At 40.8% G+C, this 14802-nt stretch overlaps 1 protein-coding gene across 1 annotated transcript; it reads right to left on the bottom strand.

Moving 5' to 3' along the window:
• Positions 1–1904: 1904 nt before the first annotated feature.
• LOC104961804 (metallophosphoesterase domain-containing protein 1-like) lies at positions 1905–13947 on the bottom strand. The gene is made up of 3 exons (XM_010790144.1): positions 13865–13947; positions 6498–6613; positions 1905–2073 (listed from the first exon to the last, which is right to left on the bottom strand). Exons 1-3 carry the CDS (start codon positions 13945–13947, stop codon positions 1940–1942), a joined length of 333 nt encoding a protein of 110 aa, XP_010788446.1. The 3' UTR covers positions 1905–1939.
• Positions 13948–14802: the final 855 nt, after the last annotated feature.

Below are 14802 nucleotides of genomic sequence, written 5' to 3'. Positions count from 1 at the left end.
GCTGTATTCTCCGCTAGAGAGCTTCACCTCAGCCATTCAGAATGTGGCGCGCTCAGCAGCAGATAGATGCGCTGCAGAGGTTATGAATATGCTCGGTCGAACCCGCATATATACGGGGGAGAGGTCTGAGGATTTAAACATTAAACTAAATTATTATTATTTAAATATATTTATTATGCAACACCCGCAACCCGACCCGCATCATCTTTGTTTTACCCAGAACCGAACCCGGAAAAAAGCGTTTGAAAAAATACCACCCGCAAATCACCTTTTTTGCGGGTCACCCGTCGGGTACCCGCGGATACCCGACCCGATGCAGGACTCTGCCGTAGAGGTGTGGTTTCCTTGTTTAGCGACAGCGAAACACAGCCAAACTCACCCTGAGCACACACAAAGTCACAGCCGAAGTAAAAACAATAAGTGTGGCTTGATATTGAGTAAGAAAAAGGTTGATAAACGCTGTAAGAATGGGTCTGCAGAGAGTATTTCACCACAATCCCAACTGTCTGTTATCAGCCTGCAGCCAGGGAGGAGAGATCAGCAGAGCTGCCTACACTGAGTGTGTGTGTGAGGAAGTCCGTGGATTGGTCAATTTGGACCAATCAGCGGGGGCTTAACGTAACGGCTCCGCGGACGTAACGTAACAGCTCCACGGATTGGTCCATTTCGTTCCGGGTACGGTTGACATCATGCGTACCCGGAAGAATCAAATGGACAATGACGTATATCCAACGAGGCGTTCTGGGGCAGCATAGACAGGTATTTTCTGTGTTAGAGTTTTACTCGCTACAGGGTGTACTTTGAGGGTTTATGACTCTGCAGACCGTTTACATGCATAAAAAACTTCATAACACACAAGGGGACGGGTAATAACCGGAAAAGCATGACATGGGACCTGTAAGTAGGTATAAAACAAGGATGTAGATACATTTATTTTCGTAAATGTTTAGGTTATAAGATACATGAGAAAATATTAGACAGTGATGTAGCAGCAGGGGTGTTAACTATCTGTCTCATTCAGAATGCAATTTTAAAGAGGCCATTCCTGGATGCTAAATATTATATTGCATCCCATGAATTTAGGTCGTTAGGATTTATGTGAGCCTTAAAATGTGTACATGGTACTCTGTAAACAAAAGAGGGGGTAGTTTATATTTAGAGTATCTCTGACTAAAACACAGGAACTTGGAGAAATGTGTGGCCATGTTGAGAAGTTGTATCCTACTCCCACTTAAATTAATCAAGGGGGCTAATTCCACTGGGAGGAGGATTTACTCCTTCACTAAAAGACCACTAAATCAGCATTATGATTATTTGCAAGTCCTTTTTGTGAAATAGTAATCATTATTTATTTAAACATTATTTCAATGTTTTCTGAACTCGGTTGAATGTCTGTTTCTTTTGATTTTATGAGTATGATTTGACAGTCCAAATATTGCCAGAAAAAACAAATGTTCAGGCCATGGCTATATGTGTAAACATTTAAATAATTATTAAACTATGGAAAGCTTTTTTGGCGTCATGTATAGGAATAATTGTGTTTAAAAATGATGTAAAATAGCATAACTAAAGAAAATAGGACCAGAACATATACTGTTACCAGTCCTTTGCTTTCCTTGTGTTGCTGCTGTGCAAACCGGCATAAATGTTTGATACATCGTGTTGTATTGATTGATTAAAAACATTTCTGATTTTAAGGGCACGCCATTCACTTGACAAGAGACACTTTATGTCTATGTTGTGAAGGGACGTGTCATTACCTGGGCCTCTAGTTTCTATAGTTCCAATGTAATACTATATCAATAAACAAGCATGACTGGAAAAAAAGTCCATTTGATTAAGACCTCCTCTTGTTGAAAATAGTTTATTTGCTTTAAATGGCTGTGGATCGTCACATTTGTCTCTGTTGCAACTGCAGCATTGTGTGTGTTTTACTGTTTTACAAGCACATGCAAGTACCTTCATGAATGTGTCCGAACACGTGAAACTTGGGCTGGACTCTCCTCTGGACGGTGTTGAGCAGCTCCATGCAGCCCACACGCTGCATCTTTTTCGGGACCCAGTCCAGGAACCCTGCACAGAGTGACACCAAAGATCAAACACACCTCACACTAAAACGCACTACTTCCAACTGAGGACAAATGGCACCACGACACATATGAAGATGGGTGGTATGCTAAGTATGCTAAAGAAAAGTGTTTTTCTATCTAATGAGATGTAATATTAAAAATATAACGGGCAAAAGTGTACTGATCATTTTGGGCTGACTTTCTAGTTTCTGTTTTCATTTTAAACGTCTGAATTTGTCTTCATGCAGTTATATATTCATCTTCCTTCATACATCACATTTAAGGACAACACTCTCATTTCAGACTCCTTGTCTAATGGCAAACTGCACATTGCAGCACAAAAAAGACTCTTAGAAAGCAGCCATATAAAATAAAGATCAATCACAGCCAAACACAGATGCAGACTTCCCAGTGTGTGTGACAAGGATGAAGCAAGGAGTGTACATGATTTAGTGGCTGCTCTGCGAGGAGGGATGCTGCTGATGCTGAGTCAATAAAAGCATCAAGTCGGAGAAATAAAATGAGTGAGGAGCTCGTGGCTCCATCTTCCCTGCCTTCTGTCGCGCCGCGCAGACAGGAATAATAAAGTCAACACAAAGGAAAAAAGACAAATAGATTCAAGTGCACAAAATAACAAATGGCCAGATGAGAAAAATAAACTGAAAGAACACTTTAATTCCTGCTTGCATAGTTTTGATCAATGTATCCATTGTTGCATATATGAACTGCTGGAAACATTATTTCCACAAATTATTAGAAGATTTAAATTTGAACAATAGTCTGTTGGAGTCTGCTAATTCAAAGGCCTGGACAAAAGGCAACCTCTGGACAGTCAGGTTTAAAGTCTTTAAGGACAAGTCCAAACCAAGTCTCTAGTCTGAAAGGACAGGTGAAGTGACAAGTTGTTTACACATTGTACTAGAAAAGTCTCTAAGGGCGAGTCAAGACCAAGTGTCAAATCTATAAGAACTAGTCCAAGTTAAGCTTTCAAGTTTTTTAGTACAAGTCCAAGCCAAGTCTCTCTAAAATAGGTTTAGGTCAATTCTCAAGTCTTTAAGGAGTGGACTAGTCCAACTCCAGTCTCAACAAATCTATGTCATGTTCAAGTCTTTTAAGGACAAATCCAAGCCAAATCTCTAGTCTGAAAGCACTAGTCTAAGTCAAGTGTCAGGACATTAAGTTGAAGTCAAAGCCAAGGTTTTTTTTGGAAGATTTCAAGCCAAGTCTCTAAGAACAGGTCCAAACTGAGTCTTTAGGGACAAATCTTAAATCAAGCTCAAGTCTTTAAAAGATGAGTCCAAGCCAATCCTTAAGTCTTGGAGAACGAGTCAAAGCCTTAAGTCTTAACGAAAGAAACTCATGTCAAGGCTCAAGTCTTTAAGGACAAGTTCAAACCAGGTTTACAGTTTTTAGGTCAAAGTCCAAGCTAAGTCTCAAGTGTTTGAGGACAAATCAGGTAAACTCTCAAATCTTTAAAGACAAGTTTACATTTCTAGCGACAAGACCAATTCACAACTAAATTTAGAATTCTAACAGTCAAATTAACCTCTCACCGAGACCAAAACATTACAAAAGTGTGTTGCTTTCAAGTTGTATGCATTGACATGCCAACGCTGAATGACAAGTAGCATGAGTTATGATAGTAATGGCTGCCTTTCAGCAAGTCAGGGGCAAAAAAAGAGAAAGGGAAGAGTCTCTCTAGGGATCTCTAAGATTATCATTCTTTTTTTTATCACCAAACAAAGTGCTCAAACTCTCACTCACAGCACAGTTAATGGATCCTCTTAAACTCAACACAGAAATAAAACTTCTGTGTAGGCTGGCAGTGAATCAGTCATGATGGTAAAGTAATACAGTCTGACTTCTTTGTCCTCTAAATGTATCTACTTGTAAAAAAAAAAAAACATACTCGTAGTATCAGTCTAGGTATGAAACGCCTTCAGAATTCTTTACAAGCCTTAGGAGATGATGGAAGCGCCGTGAGAAGTTACGAGGGCTTTTTGCGTCTCGGGGTATTTTGCTCTAATGTGCCGTTTCTTTCAAAGCAGCTGCTGCTTTGGGCACGGAGCCTGTTTTCCTCTTTTGTCTCACTTGCTCTCTTTCCCTCTTTACTGTTAACTTCTTCCTCACAGCCAGATAAAGAGGCCATATTTTTCCTTTCTAGCTGCCGATCTGCCGTTTTATCGCGCCTCATAAAAGACGAGAGCTTTTTGCTGCAGTGCGAAACAAGTCTTGCTAACACTTATTTTTCCGTCACCTTCTGGGCCATGTTCGTTTCACACTCTTTTAAAAAAACATTTTAAAAAAGGATGTCTTTTCTTGACCTCTAGCGCGTTAAACAATCCTCTTTATTATCCACACTTTTGTGGTCCATACCCTTTATCCCTCTTTCTTTCTCATGCCATTCCTGCAATCTTGCTCTGAATATGTGTGTGTGTGTGTGTGTGTGTGTGTGTGTGTGTGTGTGTGTGTGTGTGTGTGTGTCTCATGCATTAGTAGCCTGCTGTTGCCGCTCCATATGCCAGTGGATTACGAGCAGATAGCTGGAGACACTTCGCTAAGCTGAATGGAAAATAAACGGCCGTGTTTGCAGCCGAGACGCAGACACAGAAATCAATCACACACACTCGTCTGAACACCACAGATGCAGAAGGAGATGAGGTGTGAAAGTGTGTGTGGGAGAGTGAGGGTTAGGGAGAGAGAGCAGTGAGTGCCCCTGTGTCTCTATAGGATGTCAGTTAGATTGCGAGTCAGCATCTGTGTTTGTCAAACTCTTGCGACATTTGTTTGTGTGGGGACGAAAAATGTGAAAGGTGATGGCACAGGAGACTCTACAGGTGAAGTGTGTTTGTGACCGGCTGTGAGAATTTATTACATTACCAATTACTCAACAATATAAAATCACCTTTTTGACAATTACACAAATAGGTCAGAAATACAGCCCAACAGTGCCCACGATGTAACCTCAATTCCGTATTTTTGGATTGATCGGGACTTGGACCGACAACCCATTTTGATATTTTTAAAGAAAATCAAGCATTTACAGTGTTGAGGAAATCTGCAATAAAGTTGATGAAGAATATGTCTTATACTTACTTAAGAAGAGAAAAGAATACACCTCAGAACAAGTCTGTAGTGTAATGAGAACTTGGACCAAGGTCTTTACACATATCGAGAGAAACACCAAAATAACTAAGAGCACTTTCCCTGAAGTGATATTAAAATGTGTACTTGATGGTAGGGTGAGAGCTGGTTTCAACAAACTCAAACACTATACAAACATGTGCAGTGAAGGTCAGTTCACATGTAAGTATCTAAATAAAAGTAATACAAAAAATATGTTTTTCTTTATTTGCAATGAAGTCAGGTCCAATCCAGCTAGGGACCTTTGACTGTATGAAAAAATATAAAAACGTGACAAAAACATGTTTTATAGGCTGGTGACATTCTTTCTAAACTCTATATATTTAAAATGTGTCTACGTGCAGATCAATAAATACATACCTAAATAAATAAAGGACTGAGAGCCAGATTTACTGGTCGGGAACAGATGTGACGCAATCTGCCCCAAACAGAAGTTTATTTATCTAACAGATGCAGCAGGCTGGAGTTAAACAAATATATCATAGGTGAAGATCATGCCAATGATATGTAACTTGTATACTGTATCTTGCTGGATTCACTGCGGTCAATTGCTTTGGAACTGCCACTTTTGTGGAGTCAATTGATCCATCAGTTTATAGTGGTGAAAAATACCCACAATATATATATATGCAACCCCCCTGTAATTTCAACCCAGTCTCATGGCATTTTGTGTTATAGCCACAAAATGTATTTAATCTATTGATTCGTGTTCACCAACACAATTTTCCCATTTTTTTCGTGTCACACAGAACGATTTTAAAAGCCATGTATTTCTATTGGTAGTGTGTTTCGTGCCTGCACCACGTCTTTTTGTCCGGTCGGGTCTTGGACGAACGGAAGCTGTGTGGTTCATAAACACATTTTCTTACTTAATATCAAGCCACAATTATTGTTTTTATTTTAAATGGTTCAATGTCGGACTTTTTTTGCTGTCCACGAGGAAAAGAAATGGGGCTCAGGGCCTCAGAATACTGAAATCTGTATTTTTTAAATCTTTTTTTCCTTCTAATTTGTTATTATTTACATTGCTTTTAAAATCTTGACTATAACACGAAATGCCATGAGACATGATTTAGGCCAGGAGGGTCATAATCTCACCAAAATCCCACTATTCCCCTCTAGTTTAAGCAAACAAAAGCAATTTACTCTGAGCCAATCAGTTGAAAATGTAAAGGGCGGCTTCTAAATCTGGCAGTGCTAGTGTGATTGCCAGCGGTGTGTGTGTTTGTGCGTATGTGTGTGTGTTTGTGTGTGCGTGTGTGTTCAGTGTAATGTGTGTCTTACCCAGTGGGGGGCAGTGTGTGACCAGGATGTCTGTGTTGTCAGGGATTTGGTTCCACTTGTCCAGCAGAGCCTGACCCCGAGGCAGGTTGAAGCCCCAGCCGTAGTACCAGGGCTGCCTGCAGACAAACACACACACACAACGGGAAGATAAATGGTTAGTCCATTCACCATCAGTAAAGACAACATCAAGTGAACATCTTATGCGTTTCTCTTCGACTCTGGCTGTTAACCTTTACTATAATATTGCAGCTCATTGAAATGGGATTTGAGTGAAGTAACAGTAAACAGAAGAACTCACAACCAAACAGCACACATAGTAAACAACCTACAACACTTCAGGCTTCGTGGAAAATGTGTTAATGTGCTCATAAACGAAACACTCGCAACCCTCTCAACACAAAGATTCCTTTAGTGTGTTCTCTGTGGGAATTTCTCTCTCACCCATTCCCCCCCTGCCTGAAACGCCTCCATTGGACTCCTTTGTTTACTTCTGTAACATAGTGACATCACTATGTCACGCTTATATTTGATAGTGCTGTAACACAATGTACGTGACGGGTCAGGGGGCGGGACATCTGTGAGCAGTTGACCAATCATCATCAAGGGAGCTGGCCAGCTAACCAATCAGAGCAGACTGGGCTCTGGTTTCAGACAGAGGGTGAAAAGAGGTGCTGCAGCACAGGCAGTATGAGACAAGTAAAGACCTTCTTGAACATTAAAGCATGGAAACATCTCACAGAATACAATATGAACCTGTAAATGCGCATAATAGTGAGCTCTAAAAAGATATTCTCAAAACACTGAAACTACAGCAAACAAACCGCAAACACAGCAAAAGTAAAATGTTTCAAAATGATGATGTCGCGGCATTTACAGGTTGTTGTATCAAAAACTTTGATGAAGTTTATAATGTTACATTTTTGCAGACTGTTGTTTCAACTGGACAGTCATGATGAGTCAGTTTTTGATAGTGTCTAAAATAATTTGTGATTGCAGTTTTTCTGCACTTACACTACAGTAGCATTTACTGTATGCAATCTTGCTCTGTAAGCTATCTTCGTTCCATTGCCTGAAAAAATGACAGTTTTCATTTCCTTAATAGGACTTTATTGCGATATTTTAATGGTGACTTCCTGAAGTTGCTGCCTTTGCTGGTAAATAATGAAACACACAAGGAAGTCAAAACATAGTGTGACTTCTCACTCTTCTTTAGCATCCCACACACACATCTTCTTCCTTTCAAGTGTCTTAACTCGTGGTTTGACCTTCAAGGTGAGAAGCTTCCAGGGGGTCTTCTGAAGAGTAGTCATGTACTGAAGGGCGAGGGGAGGAATCAAACAGATCCCTAGAAGGAGGGCGGGTGAGCTGAAAGCGACATTAAACTTCTCCTTGATCACAGTCAGCCCTTGAACGCTCCACGACAGGAAGACGAGAGAAGAATCAGGGAGAAATGAGAAAAGAAGAGAAGAAGAAGAGGAGCCTTGATGGCTGGGGCTCGCGTCCCTTTACTTTGATAGCGGACGCCTCGTATCGTGAGTGACGGAGAAGAAATTAACATGTCACTTACAATCTGTACTCCGATCCATCTTCCTTTCCAACACGCCGCACGTGTGTGTGCAACGACGACGTCCGCCGCCACTGCCACACAACCGGCTTTAAATTGCCGAGTGCAGTCACTCGAAACGCCAACTTTATCGCTCTGGCCGCTGCTCCACGCATCTGTGCTCAGTGGAACATCAGATGAGGATTTTTTTAATAATTTCCGGAGTGAGTGTCTGTGTGTCTGACATGCTTGAGGACTTTTGAGACGGAAAGACAGGTTTGAAGATAGAAATAAACACCTTCCACACACGTAAGTCCCTTTCCAAGCTAAAAATGAGAACTTCAGCTCAGGGAGGGTGGTCAAGCACATGTGGCAGTAGTGCATCATGGGAAATCCTGTCCTATTTTGACAGTGCATCCGATTAAAAATCCTCCCACTTCCATAACATCAGAGAATACATTTCTTACGAATGATCTGATGCTGCCCATGGACAAAATCTCAATAATTTACACTGGGAATATTAAAACATTTAGACTGGCCTTAGCACAGGGCTTGTGGAATGTAATATTCATGTCAGTTTTCACGTGGACATCTCAATTAAAAAGAAATGAGCTTGGAGGTGCGGTTGATTCTCCCGATTCTCTCCGTGTGAATGTTTGGATGACTAGAGAGCAAATGAGGAGAGACCATAAAGACCAACGGACACTACTTAACATTTATAAAAACTTGCCCGACTTGTGTAGACTCTTTTCTTCTTTAACTTTTCTTTGTTGAGACCTTCAAAAGGAAAGCATCTGTTCAAGTGCTTAAACTACCTGATGATGTTCCTCTGATTTCTTTAACTTTGATGGCAATCAATCTAGCTATTGGTCTCCAATATCAAAATGTTTCCTTCTTCTTATCTAAGAAAGCTCTACTGAGATAAGAACTCTCTTTTTTCCAAGGTAAAGAAGCCAACATTGTTTTCCTATCCAAGGTCTATTAACTTTAGCTAACCTTCATGATCCTAAGCTCATTCAAACAGTCTGAGGGGCCTTGACCTAAAGGTAGCATGTGGAGTCCATCGCATTGATGTTCCAGCAAGGGCAGAGAAGAAGAAGACTGTTCGCCAGTCAACAAGCAAGTCACATGACTTTAAAAACAATGGCTTTACAAATGTTTTAGGAGAAATTGTATGCATTTACCGTGTTTGTTAGACCCTAAGGCCACAGATAGTTGTATGTGAGTTATACCGAATGTTTTATTTGCATGAGAAAACTCTGCAAGGCAGTTGTAGCAACATGTTAATCAGAGAGAGAACTGCATTTTACTTTCAGGTTTTTCTAATATTCTATCCACCTGAGAGTCTTAACATAAGAAACACCTTGCAGTTCAAATCAACAGATTAACTGCATCACTAACTGAAGCCTTCAAAATGAGTATATCAACACTTTCTAGAAATGTAGCAAAAACGACAATCTCAGCCTTGATGTTTGAACGGTGTGAACGCGACCAATGCACGGTGGTGCAGTTTGGTAGAAGCAGAGACTGTTTGATGGTGCATTCAATAATCCTGCATTCATAAAGTGCTTTCTTCTCTTTCAACCACTCAAAGGGCATTTTTATCATATTCAACATTCACACACAAATTCAAACACTGATGGTCATGGCTTCGCAGACTTGAGGGGCAACAGATCGAAAATTAAATGGCTCTTTATCCAAAGCCACAGCCGTCCCATGATGCACCAGCATCCTATTTCTGTGACGCTGCAGTACAAATGTCATAAGGCTCTGAAACTGATTGAACCAGTGGTTACCTGGAAGGTTTGGAATCACTCTAAAAGCAGATTGGTATGCTTCAGAGAATGGTTTGCAATACTTTTAAGTATAAGCTGTTAGTGGGCAATGGAATAAAACAGTCACAGTCCTTTAATGCTTGTTCAAACATGTGGTGATTGATCAATGTTGCTTTTCAGTTCCTGTCAAAACTTGTGAAAATATACTTTCAAATTATAACTTTCTTTTTAATCTTTTGAGAAGCTGCGTTTCTCATTTTGTACTGAAAAAACCTCAAGTTTGTCATCCTGTATACCTAAAACAATGAAGATCCAGTCTATCATTTTGTCAGGCGAGGATTACAGCACCGTCTTGAAAGTACCGCAGCTTCTTTAATTTGGTGACATCAATCATTCGGTAAGAGAAGGCGTCACTCTTTGTCAAATGGTTTGTATCTCATTTTGCAGCAAGCCTCTTCGGCGTGCCAGAAAAACGTCCCCATGCCGACTGTAGGCGTCTCCATCACAGTTGCTAAAAAGAGATTATCCCTCGCACCGAACTGACCGTAGCTTCTCTCAGTAAGAGACCCACCCTGTGTTTGTCGAGCAAACCCCAGACTAACTGAATGTAATTCCACGGATAATATCCCTGCTTCAGTATTCAGATTTGTTATCAGGTAAAGAGATTACAATGGGGAGAGTGATTTGTGTTAGAGGAGGAGACGTGTGTGACGCATATTAAAGATTCTGCTAATGTGCCGGGCTGGTATTTGTTATGGGTTTTGAAAAAAAAAAGAAAAAAGGAGAAAACAGATGTTTGTGTTAGAGCGCTCCATCCCCCGGCACGTCTTCAGGCAACACACGGGGAGAAAAACAACAGTGTTCAAACCATTTCTACTTTCATTTCACACACCCACACAAAGCCCTCAGTAACTGGCGTCACCTCTTTCTTAAGGACAAGAGGAAAAGTCAAACTTCAGACTTTAAAATGCATTTAAAGATTTAACACAAACAGCAATGCACAGCTCTTCGCTTGCATGTATCACAGTGTGTGTGTGTGTGTGTGTGTGTGTGTGTGTGTGTGTGTGTGTGTGTGTGTGTGTGTGTGTGTGTGTGTCTCACTAACAGAGGCCCACTGATATCACTGGAGTAAGTCCATGAATCATTGAAAGCCTCTGCCAAGGGCTGCCAGGCACCCATGCTTGCCTCTTTTTTTTCTCTTTTCCCCCTCATTCTCTCTCTTCTTCATCTCTACCCCTCATTACGTCTCTCCGTCCATTTCCCTTCTCCTCCTACTCCCTAGTCTGTCTCCTCTTGACATATTACTCCATTGTCTCTCTTCCTCCCTCTTCAGTTCTCCCCCCTCACTTTCCGAGTTAGGAGGACATTACCTGCTGCCAGGAGGGAGGCTGCCTTCTATGTGTGAGAGGGGGGATTTAAAAAAAAAAACTAAATAACTAGCTAAGGTAACCTGAAGTTCAGCAGCGGAGGGAGAGGACGCGTTTAGAAATAGACGGAAGGACTCAGTATCAATAGTACTTTTTGAAAACAACCAAAAATGTGTTTTACTAATACTAAATTCTATCAACTTATTAACCTTAGGTAAACCTGCATCATATCATGTTTTTGGCATGCAGTCAAACCGCTGTTTTGGTCTATTCAATAATTCACGTCTTAAGTTTTCTGTGTGTGTGTGTGTGTGTGTGTGTGTGTGTGTGTGTGTGTGTGTGTGTGTGTGTGTGTGTGTGTTGTTTCCTGCTCGACAGAGAGTGGTGGAGCCTCTCTGTGGATCTGTCAATATGAGTGAGTAAGTTATAATTTGCTTATTTAGGACTTAATCACACGCTAACCAAGTAGACTGAGGAGGAGGCGAAGAAACACTGTGGTTCTCGAGTAAGAAAAAACGGGAAATACAAATTAAGCAGGATTACTGTAACAAGGTCCGTCTTAACGTGTATCACGGCCCTCATGCTAATCACTACATGCTCCGACGCAGTGAAAACACCCACCCGCCATCACCTCTGCAGGATTTAATTAACTACTCATGACTTAATGACCCTAATAACAGCCTGGGAGGCAGTTTGGGGGAGTGGAGCGTGGCGATCTGCATACACACACATTTGAGAAGTGCCGTTTATTCTGTGTTTGACGTTTAACACACAGATGCTCATTTGCGAAGGCACTCAGGCCTATTTAGCTTAATGTTTGCCCCACGGCTTTATATCTTAACTTCTTCTCCCTGACATCTATCTCCTTATATGGTTGGACCTCATGCCTACCCCTCATCAGTAAACATCCTTGGGGAAATGTTTCAAAATGCAATGTAGAAGAGTGTAATGTAATCACTATGTATGCTTACTTAGGGGTCAGCTTTCTCAGCAGAATCCATTTTGCATTTTGATTTTTTTCAAATGTTTAAAGATTTTCTTTTCTGGCTTGATTTACCATTTACAGTGATAGAAGTGAGAGAGAGGGCTATGGGTGAGAAAGCGTAGGGGAATGACAGGTGCTGCTCACATTATTCAAGATTTCGTCTTCTTTGAATAGCCTGCTACGCAACTTAAAAACGTCATCTACAGCCACAAGACTGCTGTTGTTTAAAACACAACATCATTATAAAGTTATACAATGATAAAGTATTTCAAGTTCAAAAAAGGTTGTGAAGCAAAGCTACTTGACATTGAAGAACATCAGAGCCATTGTTCCTACTCACACTATGCTCTGACGACAACAGAGAAGACAATTCAAAGAAAGTTCAAGGAATCACACAGAAAACAAAAAAGGTTCCTCTTTTCAGCTTAAGATTTCGAACAATGGCGGTTTTCAAACAATATAGGTGTTACATTTCGGGAAATTTAACAGTTATCACTTAGTAGTCACATAGTGTGCTTGTGGACATTAACAGGCATGAGTGCGTACAGGCTAAATTTGCATGTGTGTTTCCGCGCTCACAGAGCCCGTGGTGGTACATGGCAGGCATGAGAGAGTTTGACTCGGCCCACTCAGCACAGCGGGGCGTCAGAGACACGCAGGGAGGGAACACGTTGTTTTGCAAAGAGACTGTTATTCAATTTAGTCATTAACTTGACTGGAAATCACTAAAGACACATGCCATTCGATTCCCCAAATCCAGACTTTGATGTTTAATTGTGGGGCAGCACTCATGAGAGACAGCCATAGTGACAGAGAGGGGGGGATATACATAGACACTGAATGAAAGGAGGGAGGAAGGAAGAAGGAGGGTAAAGGATGCAAAAAACACATTTAAAATTTGATAAGACAAGATTGAGGGAATAATTGGAACAGGTATGGGTTAAGGCAAAAAGATGGAGATGAATAATGAAGATAGAGGGAGAGGAATGGGTGAGTAATGGGAGGAGGAAGCAGTAAGAGAGGATAGGATGGAGTAAGTAAGGAAGGGATGAAGACAGAGCTGGAAGGCAGAGTATATCTGACAGACAATAAGGCGGATTTAAGATGTGACAGAGGCTTCCCTGCAGCACCCTTCTCACTGTGTGTGTGTGTGTGTGTGTGTGTGTGTGTGTGTGTGTGTGTGTGTGTGTGTGTGTGTGTGTGTGTGTGTGTGTGTGTGTGTGTGTGTGTGTGTGTGTGTTCTTAACCCCACTTCATCCATCCCATCTCATCACTTATATCACTTTTTTCTTCAGACATATCATCCTTGTCTCCTCAAAAATTAAGTTCCCACAAAATGGAACTGCATGGTTAATTACATTCAGACGGGATATACAGTATGTTATCCCAAAATGAAATGAAGACATCAAAAATGCATTTCTAAACAAAGCTACTGAAGTAAATGCTCTGATGCTAAAATACTAAAAAGCCAGATTAATGCAGAAAGAACAATTGTACAAGAAAAAAAAATGTTGACAATGAGGGAAAGTAAAACGTGTAATGTTCATTAGCACAAATCAGTCAAATACAAAATTTGAAGGAACACTTTCATCTGACCCTGCACACATTACATAGCAACTTTGACAAAGATGACTAACGGTGACTTAACAGAGAGCAGGTTTTGTTTGATTTGAGTCGAACTGCTCCTTTAATCTGACTTTCCTGTGGCCTTGGTTCCACCTGTGTGGCGGGGACTGTCTTCACCCCCACATCTCTCTGCAGAGAGGCAGATTGGAGACATGTTGGCCCTCAGCATGACTTATGTAAATCACTCTAGGACACACACACAAGTTATTTCTCCTGTGAGATATTAGGTATTATGTGATTTTCTTAAAGTAATTACTTTGTCTGCGTGTGTGTGATGTGTAGTTGCATGTAAGCAGTGAGTGCACCAGGGGTTAAAGCTGAAAGTATAAAGGAAGGATTAGAAGATTGCCAGATATCCGATCTACACAGTGTTATGTGTTACATTAGACATCACACACACACACACACACACACACACACACACACACCTCGTTGAATATAGCCTGTGTGTGTGTGTGTGTGTGTGTGTGTGTGTGTGTGTGTTTTATATTTATAACAAAGTTTAAAAGCCTGTGACAGATAACGCTTGTCATTATAGATTCATCTGATGATTTATTCTATATCTATAAGGGAGGAGGAGAACATGATTGAAAAAAATTGTTTTCTAATTGCATTTTCTGTAATGATCCCAATTTGTCAAAAATATAAACAAAATAGGCACAAAAAAAGGGTTGAAGTTGTAGCCCAGTGTAAATCACTGACTCCATGGCAACATTCTACTTCCTGTTGTAGATCCTACAGATATCTCTGAGCCACAGATTTGGGGATTTTTGTCCTCGTGGGGTTCCAATAGTGTCAGAATAAAAAAACCTCTGCCCTAAAGTAAGTAGTACATTGAGTAGCCGGATACTTATTAGCCATGATTACTGCATCAACAATGACCGGTGTACAGTGTCACACAACTTTGTGTAGACTAGACTTGTGCCATGAAGGAGGTTTTAAGTGTTCATAGTTTCTCAGAATTGGGGAAATAAAATGGCACAGTAAATATTATGCAGCACAAAATAAA

Source organism: Notothenia coriiceps, unplaced genomic scaffold (assembly GCF_000735185.1).
Source record: "Notothenia coriiceps isolate Sejong01 unplaced genomic scaffold, NC01 NC01_scaffold00033781, whole genome shotgun sequence".
Taxonomy (NCBI): domain Eukaryota; kingdom Metazoa; phylum Chordata; class Actinopteri; order Perciformes; family Nototheniidae; genus Notothenia; species Notothenia coriiceps.
This window is presented reverse-complemented; position numbering and strand designations above follow the sequence as displayed.